The sequence below is a fragment of the Notamacropus eugenii genome, chromosome 1 (assembly GCF_028372415.1).
Source record: "Notamacropus eugenii isolate mMacEug1 chromosome 1, mMacEug1.pri_v2, whole genome shotgun sequence".
Lineage (NCBI taxonomy): Eukaryota > Metazoa > Chordata > Mammalia > Diprotodontia > Macropodidae > Notamacropus > Notamacropus eugenii.
This window is the reverse complement of record NC_092872.1, coordinates 680,425,409-680,444,814: the sequence shown is the minus strand read 5'-3', so window position 1 is coordinate 680,444,814 and position 19,406 is coordinate 680,425,409. Positions and strand designations below refer to the sequence as shown.

Below are 19,406 nucleotides of genomic sequence, written 5' to 3'. Positions count from 1 at the left end.
CACTATAATCTAGGTGAGCAAATGACCCATGTAGGATCCCTGCTGGGCCTTCCCTTGTATTTTCTCTCATCTATTGTTTTTCTCAGCGGTCAGACAACAATAGACTTACACATGTGTGCACATACTCGGGTCAAGCATTTTTTAATGCAATGAAAGCAATTATATTTCAGGCTTGGGGACAGAGTAAAAGAGAATTAAATCTAGAACGATATTTGCTGTAAGTTGTAGTCTAGAATGATATATCACCTGTTTAGAAATCTAGAATATCAGAGATTGAAGAGATTTCAAATGTTACATTGTCCATACCTAAGCCCTGGTGAGATCAATCATTATCTCTAAAATATTCTCAACAAAAACTCTTACACCCTACACTCAAAGATCTCCAGGCAAGTGGAACTCATTACCTATTGAGAGTGATTTTCCCTTTTGGATAATTCTATAAATATCTGGTAAATTTATAAAAGAACAACGAATGAATGAAGCTGTAATTTCTTGCTGAGTCTATCCCACAGCATCAGTATCAAGATTACCAAAATCCTTTGATAGAAGACAAGAAGGCAAAAAAGCTTGAATTCTTTGGGACTAGATAGTGATAAACTTGTACAAAACATAATATAAGCAGGAAGTATTTTTTAATAATTGATGTTAAAAGTCACAAAATTTCCAAGGTGGAAAGGAGTTTAGAGGTTATTTAGTGTATCACTTTCTCATTTTACTTATGAAGAACCTAAGATCCTCGGAAGTTTTTAATACTTGCCTAAGATCATACAACTGATTAATGTCAGACCTGGAGCTAGAAATAAGTTTGCTTACTCACATTCCAAGTCCCTGTCCCATACATTGCAAGATTGCTAACTATCAAAGTATACCTAGCATTTTTTTTCTAGAAGAAAGAAAAAAAATTATAAGAAATCAGTCAATATTTTTTCCCTAATGAAAAGAAATTGGGTATAAACAAGGTATTTGGGGGAATAAAATTTAAGAATAGATCATGATCAGAAGAATAGAGCCAAAAAGTTCCTAAATTTTCATAAGCCAATGAACCAGGTTTAAGAAGTGGTCTTTTTCCTTCTCTTAGTTGGGAAAGGAGAATCTTCCTGTCCACTTTCCTGGTAAGGATGAGGTTAAAAGTAGTAACTCAAGAACAATGACTCAACTAGTGACTCTAGATGGAGTGACAAACTGCCTTTTCAGGTAGTCAAAGACAAGGAAATAGTTTTACCTGACTAAACTTTTTTCTCTAAGAGTAGCTGCAGGAATTGATAAGTGTTTTTAAATCCTGAAAAAGAAATATTTCAAGAAAAGAGTAACAGAGTCATAGCTTCATATCCATCATATTTCCTCTTTTTTTAAAAAAATAATAGTAGAGATATGAATTGGACCTGTGATTTGATTGGTATCAGAAACGCCCTAAATGAGAAAACTCCTTCTATTAGTGAAGGTTGAAATTTTCTCTGCAACATAGAGTCAGAGAAATGAGAGTTTCTTTGACTTGCCCCAAGTCACACTGCCAGAATGTGTCAAAGGTATAAGTGGAAACGTGGTCTTCATGGTTCCTATCATGCTATTATTATGAATGATAATACAAATTTTTATAAAAATTATTACAATTTTGATTTTGTTCTTTCAATGTTTCAGGGTATCAGAAACTGAAACACTTTTATAGTCACATCTTGTGTGTGTTTGTCCTTTGTTGATGAAGAAGACCATGCCATCAGAAATAATGACATGAATTGCACTTGACTTTTGTTTTTGAGTGAGGGAGGGCTGAGCAGGTCACCAGCCTCACTTCTCCTCCAGAGCCATCTCAATCCAGTCACCAGATATTCATCAGGATGACTGAAGATGAGCCAAGATGAGGCAATTGGGGTTAAATGACTTGCCCAAGGTCACACAGCTAATGAGTGTCAAATGTCTGAGGTGAGATTTGAACTCAGGTCCTCTTGACTCATGCTCTATTCACTGCACCACCTAACTACCACTAGTCACATTTTACACAATTTCCAAATGTAGGTCTTTTGGGGATTTTGTTTTTGTGTTTGTCCTTTGTTTTTGAAGAGGACCATGACATCAGGGAAATGATGACATGACTTGCAGTTGACTTTGATTTGAGTGAGGAAGGGCTGTGCAAGGTCACCAGTCTCACTTTTTCCTCCTGAGCCATCTGGATCCAGTGACCAGATGTTCATCAGAAATGTACCAAACTGTCACAAGATCTCTCACATCTAACCACATTATCCTACCTACTGGTATAAACATGTAAAAAGCCCAAGAACCTAGTCTTCTGTCCACTTTTTCTGCCTAGTAGTCCATGTGACAGTTCCTGAGGGTGAAGTAGTTCATGTGACAGTTGGGTTGTATATAGAACACACTCTTGTTATACCAAACACAGAATCAACTTTGTGGATCTTGAATTGGAGACTTTCCTGCACTCACAGTCCAAGAAAGAAAATCGGTTTTAGGTTCTGCATGCAGAAACATTTACTGCTTGCAAATTGTATTTACTCATCAGTCCCTATTTCTCAGGTAATTGTGATTTCTCATTTGATTGAGCCTTCTCAGTGATAAAAGACAGTCACACTCATACATTACCATTCATTCACTCATCCAACAAGCACATATTAAGTACTTACAATGTACCAGGCTCAATATGTAAATGAAAATATAAATGAAAAAGCCCCTGCTTTCATGGAGCTTACATTTTATGGTTGAAAGTAATCAAAATGAACAACACACTAAAGTAGGTTCTGTTTACAGAGTAAATACGAAATAGGATCTTTAGAGTGAAGTATTAGTGACTGAGAAGAATCAGGACAGACCTCTAGAGTCCTTGACAATTTGACTGAGCTTTGAAGTAAACTAGAAATTCCATAACACATGAATAAAAATGAAATTCTAGGCATGGGAGAGAAGTCAGTGCAAAAGCATGAAGATTGGAAATGGAATTCACTCTTCCTTATATGTATACACCAATAAAGTCAAATGTGTATATCTTATACACATATACCAACTAACCTGCTACACACTGAAAATTCTGAAATATGGGATCAGAAAAGGACTGGATTAGCCTAGTCCCATCTGGCCATCCAAAATTGTTGCATGAATTTTCATTAGGTCATTGATTAGCCACTGTAAATTAAGTCAGCGCAAAACAGAGACAATCAGTGAATGAACATTTACTAAGCACTTATTATGTTCCAGGTATTGTGATAATCACTGGGAATACAAAAAAAGGCCAAAGGCAGGCCTGACATCAGGGAGTTCCCAACCAAAATGCGGGAGACAATAAGAAGACAAATATGTACAAATAAGCTATACGCAGGATAAATATGAAATAATAAATGGAAAGTGCTAGAATTAAGGGAGGTTGAGAACGGCTTCCTGTAGAAGATTGGGCATAAGTTGAGATTTGAAGGAAACCAGGGAAGTGAGTTGGAAGAGATGAAGAGGGAGAGCGATCTAGGCAGAGAAGATAGGCAGAGAAAATGCGCAATGGTGAGAAATAGTGTCCTATTTGTGCAAAGAGGACATCTTACTAGATCAAAAAGTATGTGTTAGTGAATAAGATGTAACAAGACTAGAAAAGTGGGTGGAGTAGTCAGAGAGCAGGGTTATGATGGGCTTTGAATGGCAGAAAGAGGATTTTGTAGGTGATCCTGGAAGAAATAGGAAGACAGATAGTCAAACATAAACTTTATTAAAATCCCTTTGACAACGGAATGGAAGATGAATTGGAGTGGGGAGACTTGAGACAAGGAGATGCACCAGCAGACTATTATAAAAGAGCAAGTGTGAGATGATGAGAGCTTATACCAGAGTCATGGCATTATCAGAAAACAAAAGAGAAATATTAGAAAAATGTGGCAAAGGTGAAACTAATAGGCCTTGGCAACAGATTAGATATGAAGGACGAATGACAGAGAGCAGTCAAGCATGACACCTAGGTAGAAAGCTTGGGGACTTGGGAGGTTGATGTTGCCCTCATCAATAACAGTGAAATAATGAAGAAGGAGAATGTTCAGGGGGAAAGATAATGAATTCTATTTTATGCAAGTTTAGTTTAAGATGCTTATTTGACTTCTGCTTCAAGATATCTGAAGTCATCTTGACAGACTTTTATTATTTCAGTTTATTGATGCAGAACAAGAAACACTTAAGAAGCACTTGATAGAAATGTATGTCTTTCACAATTTGACTAGAAATATTTATAAGTTAAATAAGACAAAGAAAAAAATGGCTGCTCACTACAGAGCAGATGATTATGTGAAGGAGGGAAAGAATGATTATTAAGGAATAATATGACACTAGGTATAGGAGATACAGAAGGAAAGTACCCTTGTTAGTACAGTTGCATTAAATCAAATGGAGCCCTATATTGTTTTGGAGACAAAAAAGTGAAGAAGGATAACCCATAGGCTGCTGAATTTCTTTTTTCATAACAATTCAGTATTTCCTACCAGTTAGAGAAGGAAAGAGGACACTGAAGAAAACCAGCTGTTATAAATTTGTCCTATATTTCATGTAGGGATTGTTGATATAAAAAATGACAAATATGGAACAAAATGGAGGTAGTTATGTAAATTCTCAACAGCCTACTCAGCTTCTACAAATCCTCTAGCATTTTAAAAACTATTTATTATTTATCATTCTTTTTTTAGTTTCAAATTTCAAATATCTCCCTTCTTCTCACACCTTCTCCCCAAAAAGATGAGCAATATATCAATTATGCATGTAAAAACAAAATGAGAAAAGTATACTTAAGTTTGCACTCTGATTTCAGTTCTTTTTATTTAATAATAAGGAAATCACCTTTTATTGATAACTTTAATTTATTTTTAGTTTGACTATAGGATTAGGTTTCCTTCTTTAGGATAATCTACCCTAATGGCCAAACCAAATTGATATAGATATTCCATTTCACCACATAATCATCACATATTTTATACCAAAATTATTTTTTGCAAAAAAGTGGGGTGCTACCATTAAGTGAAGCTTTTAATAAATGTGCCCGTATTGCCCTATCACATCACTTGCTCATGTCATCTTCTTTCCCTGCTCATCTGTTGCCCTTGCTGCTTTAGTTTTAAATTGGGTTGAGTCCCAATGCCACTAGTACTGCATTGCTTTAACAAGCCAAGTAAGTTAGCTTCCAGAAATATATTGACAATGCACATGGGCTGTGAATTTTAGGCTCATGGCTCACAATGTGCAAGAGATAAATGCATATCCATATGCCACTGTTGAATACAATGATTCTCAGTTTATCTTTTTGAATAAATTGATTGATGTATTCATTTTTAGTTTTCAATATTCACTTCCATAAGATTTTGAGTTCCATATTTCTCCCCCTTCCTCCTCTAATCCTTCTCAAGATGGTATGCAGTCTGATACAGGCTCTACATATACATTCATATTAAACATATTTTCACATTAGTTATATTCTGAGGAAGAATTTGAAGCAATGGGAGAAAACATGAGAAAGAAGAAACACATAGAAAGAGAACAAATGGTATGCTTTAATTTACATTTATACTCCATAGTTCTTTCTCTGGATGTGGAGAGAATTTTTCATCATGAGTGTTTTCAAGTTGTCTTAAATCCTCACATTGTTAAAAAGAGATAGGTCTACCAAAGTTGGTCATCACACAATGTGTCTATTACTGTGCACAATATTCTCCTGGTTCTTCTCACTTCACTCAGCATCAGATAATATAGGTCGTTCCAGGTTTTTCTGAAGTCTGTCTGCTTATCATTTTTTATGGAATGATAGTATTCTAATACATTCATATATCATAACTTGTTCATCCATTTCCCGACTGATGGGCATCTCCCCAATTTCTAATATTTTGTCACCACAAAAAGAGATGCTAGATATATTTTTGTGCAAATGAGTCCTTTTCCCATTTGTATGATCTTTCCGGACATAAACCTAGAAATGATATTGCTTCTAGGTCAAAGGCTATGCACAGGTGAGACTTGTCAGCTGGCATGCTGGGACACCCCCTTCCTGTACTGATCCCCTTCCATGAGAGTGAAAGGTACCTTTCCTGTTAATCCTCCAAGCCTCCTGAACTAAAAGACTGTTACATCCCATCTTTCTACTGACTCAACTATTCCAAGATTTTTCCTGCAACAATATTTTCTGGGTTTTTGTAGGTTAATAAGGGAGAATGAGAGCAACTTACTTCTTACTCCACCATCTTACCTCCTGGATGTCTCTGAGTTCAATTCTTTCTCTGGAGGTAAACAGCACTTTTCATCATAAGTCCTTTGGAATTTTCTTGGCTTATTGTGTTGATCAGAACAGTTAAGTTTTTTTTGTAGTTGATCATCATTATTGAATTGCTGTTGCTGTATACAGTGATCTCCTGGTTCATCTCACTTCACTTTGCATAAGTTCACATAGATCTTCCTGTATTTTTTTTTCTGAAACCATCACTCTTGTCATTTCTTATAACACAATAGTAGTCCATTAGAAACGTATACCACAATTTGTTCAACCTTTCTTCAACTGATTGATCTTCCTTCAATTCCAATTTTCTGCAAAAAGGATTTTACATGTAGGTCCTTTTTGTTTTTCCATTATCTCTTTAGGGTACAGATATAATAGTGGTTTTGATATGTCATAGGATATAGCACTTTGCACATATTTCCAAATTGTTCTCTAGAATGATCACAACTGCATGAATAGTTGAATAGTGTCCTTTTTAAAACTTCCTCTCTTCCAGTATTTGTCATTTCTAATAGTGTGAGGTGGTACCTATGAGTTGTTTTATTTTGAATTTCTCCAATCAATAGTGATTTTGAAGATTTTTTTTTCATATTTCTACATATGACTTTGATTTCTTCTTCTGAAAACCACCTGTTCATATCCCTTTACATTTTTTCAGTTAATAATAAATTTGACATTTTCTATACTCAGTATATATTTGAGAAATGAGACTTTTATCTGAAAAACTTACTATTTAATTTTTGCTATTTCTTCATTCTCTATAGTACCTTTATTTAGATGTAGTTGCTCTCATTATTTTAATTGTCTTTTTTTTCTTTCACTTTATCTGAGATCATGATTGCTACCCTGGCCTTTTTTCCTTCACCTGAAGCATAATAGATTTTCCTCTATCTCCTTACTTTAATTCCATATGTGTCTTTTTGATTCAGATGTGTCTCTTATAAACAACATATTGTTGGATTCTGTTTTCTAAATCATTCCTCTATACAAATCTCCTTTTTTGATACTTACTTTTAACAACTCTTATTGTGTGGAGTGCTATGTCAAGGGCAGAATGTTCCAACTATAATACTTCCCATATTGAAATCAAAGAATGAGTTCATTTTCTTGATCGAGTATAATGTTTTCTAACTTTTCCTAGTATTTTTCACATGAATATTATTATTTTGGTAGTTTTATTGATTTTTTTTCATTTTTACATTACAATGACATTTGCTTCTTGGTAGGACTTGTGAACAAAGAACGTAGTTAAATAATACAGTGCCCAAACTTTCCAGGGTCAATGTGAATATCAAATAAGATACTCTTTGTATAGCACTGAGCACAGTGTCTACCACATATTAGGTGCTTAATAATTTTTTCCTTTCCTTCCTTTTTTTATTTTTTTTCCTTTCTGAAGCTATTTCTAACCAGGGGAAGCTATTATAGCCATCAAAAACATTTTCATAAACTAGAAAAAAGCTTAAAACCTAGGAAGTTGAAGGAAATATATCTAAAAAGATGCAATTGGGAAGTAGCTTAATTATGGCTTCCCTGGAACTTATTTTCCTGGCAAATTCTGCAGGTCATCATCTACTGCCAGTTTGTCTAGTGACAAAGACAGAATGTGTCATAGCCAGGATGTGCCCTAAATAGCTCCTGAATGTAAGAGCAATGCATGGTCCATTTGTCATAATCCCTTTGTTAGTTCAAAATTAATAATACATGTATTAATTTAGAATTCAACCTCATTACAAGCTTGTTTGTGTATATGTGCGTGTGTGTGCACATGCACATATGCACATGTGTTCTTGAATGTTTCATGGTTTACAAGGAGAAGCAATACAGATTTTAAGACAGAGAACCTATCTAAGGGTTAAGAAAATTTGAGTGTAGTCAAATTGGCCATGTAAATCAGGTACCTCATTTAATCTTTCAATGCCCTAAGTAACACTCTAAAAGTATAAATAGCAGAGAACATACCCATCTACATCGGTAGAGTGATTCTCCTTAGCCAGATATCCTTTTGTTGTTCAGTCATTTTTCAGCCATATTCAACTCTTTGTGACTCTATTTGGGGTTTTCTTGACAAAGATAAGAGAGTGATTTCCCATTTCCTTCTCCATCTCCAGCTCATTTTACAGATGAGGAAACTGAGGGGAACAGGACTAAATAACTTGCCCATGGTCACATAGTTAGAAATGTTTGAAATTGGATTTGAACTCAGGTCTTCCTAATTCCAGACCTGCTACTCTACCACTGTGCCCACAATCTTAGGATGCATTCAGAGACATATTTGTCATTGAATGGTTTCAGTTATGTTGAACCTCTCATGACCCCATTTGAGGTTTCCTTGGCAAAGAAACTGGAATGGTTTACTATTTCCTTCCCCAGTTCATTCTACAGATGAATAAACTGAGGCAAACAGGGTTAAATGACTTGCTCAGAATCACACAACTTGTAAGTGTCTGAGGTCAGATTTGAACTCAGGAAAATGAATCTTTTTGACTCCAGGCCTATCATTCTATCCACTGTGTCACATAATGGAAGCAGAGTTTTTTGATAACTTAATTTGATGAGTACCCAAATAATTCATAGTCCTGGGTCAGTTCTTCCTAACATCACATTTTCATGTGGACCCCACCAAACATTCAGGGTCTAATTCTTCTATACTACTCCGTAACGGGACGAGTTAGAGCCGACCCCTGTCCATTGCAGGATGCCACACTGAGAGCCTGCCTAGATAACCTAGGGGCTTGTCAGTAGGGGTGGAACTAGATGGATTTCAGGAGGAAGGGCCTCGTCTTTGTTTGCAAAGTAGTTCTTTGTCCAGCTCCAGATGTCCAGTGGAGAAGACACCCATATAAGGAAAGGTGTTAGGTGATAGGTTCAATGTATAGGCTTAGGAATGTTCATGTAATTAACAGTATATATGCATGTGAGTTAGCTGGAATAAACTGGAGTCTTCACCACCTTTATCTCCCGCCTCATTTCATTACTCACTAGATCAAGGCCTCTTGCCGGACAAGAGTCTTGGGTCGGGTTAGGGGTTCCCGTAATGGTCTAGGGGACCCCAACACTACCCCTTTCCTGTGTTTCATCCCCTCACAGCCCAAGGTCATAATAAGCTATTATCATGGATGTTATAGAACCTCAGATTCAGAATTCAATTAAATTTAAAGAATGTTTGTTAATTACTATTATTAAAAAGTTAACTTATACGGCATCTAGTCCAAGCATCCATTCAGAACTAAAATTTATTCCATGTCTAACGAATGGTCAAATAACTTCTCTTTGAACACTTCAAGTGATGGGAGATCAACACATCCCAAGGTAGTCCATTCCATTGTTTCAACAGTTCTAATAGTTCTAGAGATCTTCATCAAAACAAATCAGAAAGAATTTGTGGGTCCTTCATCATATGCAATCTTTCAGTTATTCCCTGAAGACAGAAATTATGCTTGGTACGTATCTTCTTTTCCCTAGTCTCCACATGTTCAGTTACTCTGTGGTTCTCATGTGATATAGTTCATAGTTCAAACTTTCTTTTTGTGAGATATCTTGATTGAGGTGCCCCAATATAGCATTCTGATTATTTCACAAGGACCCCAGGTATAACTGATCTGTCATGCTATCTACTTTACAGAGTTGATACTCCAACCTAGACAAAGTCAAAAATTTAAAAAGCCTTCTTTGGACCATGTATTAGTAGCATTTACATAGTACTTTGAGATGTACAAAGTGCTATACAAATATCTCAATTTATTTTTGCAACAACCCCAGAATATTGGTGCCATTATTTCCATATTGCACATGAGCAAACTGAGGGAGACAGAAATTGATTGACTTGCTCTGCTTAGGAGGGTCTGGAGCCAAATTCAGTTCAGGTTTTTCCAGTCACAACTGAGGCATCCTATTCATTTCACTGCCTCTCAGAACTGTTATAATTAGTAGAGGAACCATGTTGATTAGTAAAGGCCTCTTCTTATTACAAAAAAATATTTTCAAAATGCCCTAAAAATAATAAGGAAAATAAAAGTTAATTTTTTTATTGTCATAACACTTTTATGGTAGTGAGGAAACAGAAGAGAAATGGCTTCCCATTTATTGGGGAAGGGGGTTGAATATAGTTGAATGTGATTTCTTGACAAAAAGTTAATTTTTAAAACTGGAAATTTAACTATTTTCTACTTATTGCAATGGTGCTGAAGTTTTGTGTGAAGACAGAATGAATTTTCCAGTTTATCAAAAGGTGGTTCTGAAGAGAAGACAATATTTGCTAAACTGGCACTTAGGTTCCTAGGATGTGGCACCATCAAATGTCTTCATATGGCAGAACTATTCATGTTGGAGATTGACCTGCTTCTTCACTCAACCTGATTTCTTTTCCCTTTCTTAAGTCCCAAGAACATTAATAAATTAATAGGCATATCAAATAAAAAATGATGGAGAATCATTACTTAACTTTAATCCTGGGGATCTACATTTTTGTCAGGAACTGAGATCCTGGGGCCCTGATCATTATTAGAGAAAACTCAGCAGAACTCCCTTAGTAGTAGCAATGGAGAACCTCACTGAGGTATAGCTACATGGAACCCCAAAGTTCCCATCTCCAGAGTCACTAATTCCCTTTGCTTTTCACTCATTCAGGGTGCTCTAGAATAAATTGCTTTACTATGAATATAATCTTAAAAGATTAAGGTTCCTTAGTTTGGTAGATTTAAAGGGGAAAGAAACATACAAGTCTAAAAAAAATTTCAAAAAGAGGAACTTACCCTTGTTCATTGAATGGCACGACACTTGAATTAATCTGTCTTTTCTAATGTAATCAGGAACATTTTTTATGCTTTAATTTTAATTTCTAACACTTAGTACAGTTCCTGGCATATATTAAATGTTTAATAAATGCTTTTTGACTTGACATTATTATGCTTTAGAATAAATCAGTACAAAAGATTTTTTCTATACATTGTTACAAGCAAAGGCAGGGAGAAACACCAGTTGGCAAAAAGATATTTGTCTCAGTGGGGTAAATGAATTTCTGAATATGAGTCATTTTCCACACAATGCATAATATAAGGAAAACACATGACCATGCTAGATTCACAACCAGGAAGCCAATGACCTTGGAGGTATTTTGTTGTACTTCAGGGAAAAGGAGACAGTTTTACTCTGATAGTCATGGACTTGGGATCCAACAGATAGTGAATTTTATTTGACTTTTGGTTGATCTTGCACAAAAAGAATGTAAAACAGAGATATTATATATGACTGCTCATTTATACTTGAAAGGTAAGCTTTTTGAAAATGGCATTTCTTATGTCCAAGAAAGGAAAATATAGTGCCTTTCTCACCACCTCCATAACTACATCCACCATTCTCTATAACAGTGGTGTTGAACTGGTGCATACGAATGGATCACAAATTAACATTATCTCTGCTGTATTGTATTTTTATTTATTTGTTAGCGATTTCTAAATTACATTTTAATCTTGTCCAAACTACACTCCAGGATTGTTGCTGGCTGCATCAGACCTATGAGCTGCATGTTTGATACCTCTGTTCTATATTATGTTTTAGAGATACATGTGAACAACTGTCTTCATTCCCTTCACTATTTACTTTAAAGTTCTCTTGATCAGATTCAGCTGCTACTAGGAAAATGTGACATTGATAGTCCTTTTTAGGTATGTTCCACCCATGGCCAAGACCTCAAAACTGCTAAACCATTATCCATAGCCTAGATAGAAATCCCTTTCCAAAACATTATCTCTTTGCCTGATTGTATATTTCTCTAGACACATTTTCTATTCAGAAGCCTCTTCTCTTATGAATGACAAGTGAATTGGGTGAACCAAGCAGTATACCTTTGAAAGAAAGAATAAGAATAATAAGGGAACCAGCCATAGTATGAGAACAGTCTTGGCTTAATGAGGGGGATGATATATGGTGCCAAGAAATCCTGGGCCCCAACCGAGGATGTCTAGGGGTGTCTGGTGTTTTCATATTCTTTATGATGAGGCCTCTGGGGATATAAGGGCATAGTAATGGGAAACTGAGAGGGCAGAGAGAAAACATTGATAGAGAAGACCTCAGAATAAGAGCCCCTCAATTCCCATCCACTCCCAGAGCCAACTCCAGGTGACTGGCCCCTTAGATATTCCCATTCTGCCTTTTGGCAGATCACTGTGGCATGAAGATAGGGAAAGTGTCTTATGCTTTCCTTCATCCCCTCTAGCCTCATTCCTCTTCATCTCTAACCTCTAATTTTTGAAAAGCTGCAGGTTTGGGGACAATATTTTGAAACAGCTACTCCTCATGGATTAGACCCAAGGTAGGAGTCTCCCTCTAAAAGTTTATGGAAAGTCAGCAAGTACTATGTTAAGTTGAGAGAAGTTTAAATGGTTGAGGGAGAAGGAGTGTAGGCAGGGCTATGAGTGTCTGGAAGTTCTTTTCAGAAGTGATTTAGATTTGGGCCTATCCTGCAAGAGGGAAATGTTGAGGATAGGGTGAGAGGGTGAGAATTGCAAACCTTCTCTACCAATGAGATCAAATGACCATTCCTTTGCTTGAAATGTGTATTGGGATTGAAGAGGAGTTAGAAATAGTCTGGGTACTCTGGGAGGCTGAACCATAGGGCTGAAGTAGAGTATTAGGTCCTGGGACACTCACAGGTGGAGAGAGGCCTGGGGTCAAAATAAATGACATTATTCCTACTTGTTTTTGCTTTCCTCTCCTTCATTCCAAAGGCAGATACATAATGAAGCCTGTCAGGCTATTGATATAATGTATTTGGAGGAAGTGAGAAGCTGTTTTTATGATTTTATGGTTTGAAATGGTTCAAGACAGATGGCATGTGCCCTCAGTGGCTTAATCTTTTGTCTCCTATCAATTCTATTAAATTTAAAAAACTTTTTAAGCCTCTAGAATTTCAAAGTTCAGGAAGCTACATAGGATAATAATTAGGCAAACATTTCTTTTAAAAAATTTATTTAATCTTCAATTCACAGAACAAAAGCATTACCATAACATTGTCCAATAAAAAAGCACATGCAACTGCAAATCTACCACGAGCAATTTGCTATTTCCTCCAAATGTACAACAAAGTTATCATGTAAATTGCTTTTTTCCTTCCCTCCTGCGTATTCTAGAGGTGGATACCACTAGACACAAATAGGTATAGATATGTAAAATTATTCTACACATATGTATGTTTATCAGTTCTTTGTCTGGATGCAGATAATATCTTTCTACACATGGCCTTTCTTTTTAATGTGTGCATTTAGAGCAGTCAAAAATGGTGTAGTCTCTCAGTCATTCTTAAAACAATATTGCTCTTACTGTACACGTTTGCTTGGTTCTGCTCACTTCACTCTTCATCTTTTTATACATCTTTCTCTGCCTTTGTAAGACCATTGATCTCATCATTTCTTATAACACAGCAGTAGTTATTTCTTTAGCAACATATACCACTATTCATTCAACCATTCCCTAATTTATGAGGAACTCTTCAGTTTCTAATTTTTTGTGACCACAGAGAAAACTGCTACGAACATCTCATTCACATAGGAAGCTATAATTACTATTTGTGAAATTCCCTCCATCTAACTTTTACTCACTATTTTCTTTCTCAGCTTCTTTTTACCCTATCTCTTACCTTATCTTCTCCTTACACCCTTCCACCCTGTACTTCACCTACCCCTCCAAGACTCCCCTCATCCCCTTCTTTCACCCCCCCAAATCACAATCCATACAGCCCTCTAAGGGTCCCTTCTGCACCCTGTCCCCCAGTTTTCTCAGCTTTCTACATGTTCAAAAAGCTTCTTCACCCTTCCAGAGGTACATGTTATTTCTTTTTCAAGCCAGATGAGAGTAACTTTCCAACATTACTAGCTCTCCATCCACACCTGCTTCCTCTGTATTAGTTCTGCCTTTTATGCCCCATTTTTATGATTGCTTCTTTACTTTTTCCTATCAAATTTTGATTTTTAGAATGACCCCCATCATACCCCACTCAGCCTCAACCTTTCTTTTAAACTACCTTAGTTATGATGACAGTTTTCAGAATACTGAGTGTGTGTGTATGAATGCCTTATAATTAGTCTTTATTGTTTTCCTTATATTTCTTCTGGATCTTTTATACTGAATTTTCCATTTCTATCTACTCCTTTTGCTACAAATACCTGAAAGTCTTTCAGTTCATCAAAGGTCCGTTTTTCAGCAAAGATTATACTCAATTTTGCTGTGTAATTTTTTTCATCCAAGATTATACTCAATTTTGCTGTGTAAGTTATTCTTGTTTGCAAACTCAGCTCTTTTGCTCTTTCAAGTATAATGTTCTGAGACCTACAGACTTTTAGTGTAGAAGTGCTAGCTCTTGTGAAATCCTGACAATATTTCCAGAGTATTTAAATTATTTCTTGTTTTTTTCTTCTTGTTTGCAATTTTCTCTCTTCAGTCAGGGAGTTTTGGAACTTAGCTATGACATTCCTAAAGTATTTCTTCTAAGATCTCTTTCAGGTGGTGAAGGGTAGATTTTTTTTTTCTATTGGCGATTTTCCTTAACAATTTCTTGGAGTATTGTATCCAAATACTTTTTTCGGTCATAACTTTCAGGTTGTGTGGCAGTTCTTACATTGTATCTCCTTGATCTTTTCTCCATACCAATTGTTTTTTGTAATGAGATCTTTTGAATTCTCTTCTATTTTTTCTAGTTTTGTTATATCGTGGGGGTCATATAACATCACTGAATTCCACTTGCCTAACTCTAGTTTTCAAGGAATTCTTTTCTTTCTTAAGATATTGGATCTCTTTTTTCAAGTTTGTTAACTTTCTTTCATAATTTTCTTGGATGGTTTTAATTTTCCTCCTAATTTTTCTGTGATCTCCCTTGTTCAATTTTTTAATTCTTTTGAATTTCTTCCAAGAATTATTTATTGGATTTGTGACCATTTGATGTTACAAAGTGTTATAAAAATAATGGAAATGATATAAAGTGTTTTGCCTAATAGAGGGACCTAGCATATTTGGCAACTAAAATGGGTCAAATATTTTTTATTTTGTCAATATGAATACTACTTATAACAAAAGCAGTCATGATGCTGTCATTTGGTACACAGTCTTTGGGAGACGCTAAACTGAAAACTTACCCACTCTTTGACTGTTGTTCTAAGACTCTCACAAATTTTAGCTAGTCTGATCCTCATATAATCTTAGTTGTAATAAATAAGGCCCAAGACTTAGTTTCATAGTAATTCTGCCCTTAGGATTATAGTTTTGCATGCTCCCCATGACAATGTCCCTAATAAGAGAAAAAACAAAACAAAACTCTTTAATAGTGAAGTTGGGATACCAGACCTGCAGTCAGAAATGTCCTGAATGAAAGAACTCAAAGTAATATAAGGGAAAGGTCAACCACAGGAGATTATGAGAAATGAGATTAGTCAGATGCAGTTTTTAACAGGCTAAAAAGATATGATTAGGACTGGATGCCTGCTGAACCCCTGTATAATATGGCAGGGGCAGGGGAGTGAAGAGTACCAGTTTTCAGTTCCTCAGTTTCTTTTTTCCCCTTAGTATTCTTGCTGCCAGTGGAAGTACCTATGGTAACAAATAAAGTCTTATATCTTTCTACTTGTTCCTTTCATTGTCACCTTTCATGGTCTCCCTTGGATGAGTGAGTCTGAGGGAGTCACCAGATACTACTGTCTTGTATCACCTCCTCCCTTCAGTCCCCATCTAGAACTCCTGGAAACCTAAGACCCCTACTCCTACCAAACATGCAGTGCTGGTCTGGGATTAATTTTCCTCTCTTCTGTCATTGGTAAGAGATACAAGTCCCAAATTCTTTAGAATCTTAGTCCACCTTTCTAGAATCCAGCCTTCACCAGAAGGGCTCTAGTACTCAGAAAAGAGAAATATACCTAGGACCTCTACTTGAAGCCTTTTGAACTTGACATAACCTGTCAGCATTTTAATTCTTCCAGCATAACCTTTGCACAACAATAAGACATCATAGTAATGTTTTAAATCAAGTGGTGTATGTACAAATAATTGTAATCCCTGAAGATTAAGATGTCCAAATTATATAATTTTATTAATTATCAAAGGATTGAGGAAGGTTTTTTTAAATGGGCTTTTGCTCCTCATTGTAAATGATGAATAGGAATTTAACAGCAATGGAATGATATTTTAGGGAAAAAGAATTGTATGAACAGAGGTACAGGGCTGGAAGAGTTCAGGTATATGCAAGCTCCTATGAGTACTCTAATTTGGGGAGAAAATGTTTTAAATTTTGAAATCAGAATGTAGAAGGGATTAAATGCTAAAGGCATCTTAAGTCTCTAAGTAGGGAGTCATGAACAGGTTTGGAGCAGGGGAAAACAGGAAAATCCCAATGTAGAGGAAAATATGTTAGCAATATGAAATGCGAATTGAAGCTCTTAAGGAGCTTATATTAACTGATGGATTGGTTCTCCTTGAATACTCATCTTATGCACTTTGTTTTACTTTGTACTCCAGGAGGACCAAAAGACCATCATGATTTCAGAGTCAACTTATAGTCTGAATGTGGCTGATCAGAACAATATGTGAACTTTTGAGATGGAGATGTCTCTAAATTTTAAAATAATAAAATAGTGAAATGGTATGGGTGATATCTTTTGACTTGAGCACAAATTGGACTTCAGGGAGGTAGAATGGCATGAAGTTGTCAAAATCACTTTCTCTACCAATCACCAGAAACCATCAGAAAAAGAAAGAAAAACATCTGTGAAGTAAGTGTGTAATGATGCATGACTGAAATGAAGTGTAAAACATTATGTTGGCATTCAATAAAAAGCACCATTAATAAATAAAACATCTTTTCTAAGTCAGATTATGAAGGAAAGTGTTATCTAAATTCTGATCAATATAGTAAATAAGATTTTGTAATTTGTGCTTTTAATAAGAAATCTTTGAAACCTCTTCAGACTATGAAACATGCTTAAAAAACCCATAATAAGGTTAAATATTTGGTCTTGCAGGTAGATTAGTTGTGAGACTCTTAAACAATTTCTTCTTCTCCCCAATCCAGGCTAAAACTTAGCAGCACCATTAACATGGAAAATCAGACCACCACCAATGACTTCCTCCTCCTGGCCTTCTCCAGTCACCAAGAACTGCTGTTCCCACTGTTCCTGACTCTGTACCTGGCAGCCCTTCTAGGGAACCTGCTGATCCTTGTTGCTGTTGGCTCAGATCCATGCCTGCACACACCCATGTATGTGCTTCTGGTCGCCCTGTCCCTAGCAGATCTTTGCTTCACCTCTGCTACACTGCCCAGGCTCCTCTATGCACTGCTGACAGGGGACCAGATCATCAGCTATGCAGGCTGCCTGTCCCAAGTCTTCTTTTTCCTGATGGCAGGCAATGTGGACAGCTATGTGTTAGCTGTCATGGCATGGGACAGATATGTAGCCATATGCAAACCATTGCACTATATCACTGTTGTGACCTTGCCACGTTGTATGGTGCTGCTGGGAACTGTGTTGGTCGGTGCAGCCCTGAATTCTGTGCTCCACACAGCCCTCCTTGCTCGCCTTACCTTTTGCAGCAATCATGCTCTCCCATACTTCTTCTGTGATATCCATCCTTTGCTACATCTTGCCTGCTCTGACACTTCTCTCAATTACATGACTGTTACAACTGAGGGTGGCATTATAATCATTGTGCCTGCCGTTTGCATTATGGCTTCTTATGCCTTCATTGGAGCTGCTGTTTTTCAGGTTCGAGCCCCTGGACGTTTCAGCAAGGCATTTTCCACTTGTGGATCCCATCTAACTGTAGTTATACTTTTCTACAGTACTGTGGTGAGCGTCTACCTTCAGCCTCCAGGAGAAGCTGAAGGTACAGAGGAATACCAAGATCTTGTGGCCATAGTTATGTTCTCTGTGGTAGCTCCAACGCTAAACCCCTACATCTATAGTCTGCAGAACCGAGAAATCAAAGCAGCCCTGGCAAAGGTATTTATGGGAAGTTAGGGTTAGTTAAGATCCAGATAAACAAATGGGTAGAGTCTATCCCTACTGCAGTTAGCCTTTACTTGTTTTTTCTCTCATCTATTCCTTTCCTCAGTGCTCAGAAAACACTAAACTTACACATATATGTGCACCTACTCAGTTCAGGCATTTTTAATGCAATGAAAGCAATTATATGTCAGACTTGGGGATAGAGTGAGAATCAATATCTAGGACTATAATTGTTTCTGATATTCTTCCTCAAAGATCCTTCGATATTGAGTGCCTCTTGCTAACTTTGAATTTTATCCCCTTCTTGGCTTCAGTTATTTTCTCTCCAGCTCTACAGGAAAGTCATCGCATCTTTGTATTTTCTTCTACCTCAGCCTGAAGTGATCTTCTATAGCAATGGACTATATGACCCTTCTAGAAGCAGGAAGGCTCATGCCAGAGTCTGACCTAGTACCAAGCTTTCTAATAAGACCAACACTTTTCTTTGATCCATTAAGCATCTTTATCCTGAAATGCAAATTGAGACATGCTTGATATTTAGAGTCTGAGTACATGGTTCCCTCCCAATTTTCTCTCCTATTTTGTCTCTCAGTAGTAAAACAACAACATATATACATCTTCCTGGATTGGGCATCTTCCTGCAACATAAACTGTTTTCAGACCATCCTTGCAGAACTAAATAGAGGGTTCCTAAAGAGTGTCAAATAAAGAAAAATTAGAGACATGAACTCTTTAATTAATCCCATCTTCTCTATTCCTTTATTTTATTGAAAAATAATCCATTTATATTAATAAAGAAATTAGTCTATAATTTTCTTTCTGTGTTTTGGTTCTTCCTGAGTTAGATATCAGCACCATGTTTGTATTGCAAAAAGATTTTGGTATAACTCCTTCTTCACCTATTTTCCCAAATAGTTTAATAGTATTGAAATTAGTTTTTCTTTTAATATTTGATAGACTTCACTAGCAAATCCACCTGGTCCTGGAGATTTTTATTTTTGGGGAACTCATTTGATGTTCAATTTCTTTTCGTGGAATGGGACTTTTTAATTATTTCATTTCTTCTTCTGTTAATCTGGAAAATTTATATTTTTGTATATATTCATCCATTTCACTAAGATTGTCAAATTTACTGACATGAATTTGGGCAAAATAGCTCCTAATCATTGTATTGATTTCCTCTTCAC

The 19,406-nt window shown here is 36.3% G+C and overlaps 1 protein-coding gene across 1 annotated transcript; it reads left to right on the top strand.

Moving 5' to 3' along the window:
• The first annotated feature begins 17,310 nt into the window (after nt 1-17,310).
• LOC140519761 (putative olfactory receptor 1F12P) lies at nt 17,311-18,231 on the top strand. The gene has a single exon (XM_072633127.1). It carries the CDS (start codon nt 17,311-17,313, stop codon nt 18,229-18,231), a length of 921 nt encoding a protein of 306 aa, XP_072489228.1.
• Nucleotides 18,232-19,406: the final 1,175 nt, after the last annotated feature.

What these genes read in the sequence shown, in the direction of transcription:
- LOC140519761 (XM_072633127.1), top strand. Translation starts at nt 17,311, where the DNA reads ATGGAAAATCAGACCACCACCAATGACTTCCTCCTCCTGGCCTTCTCC.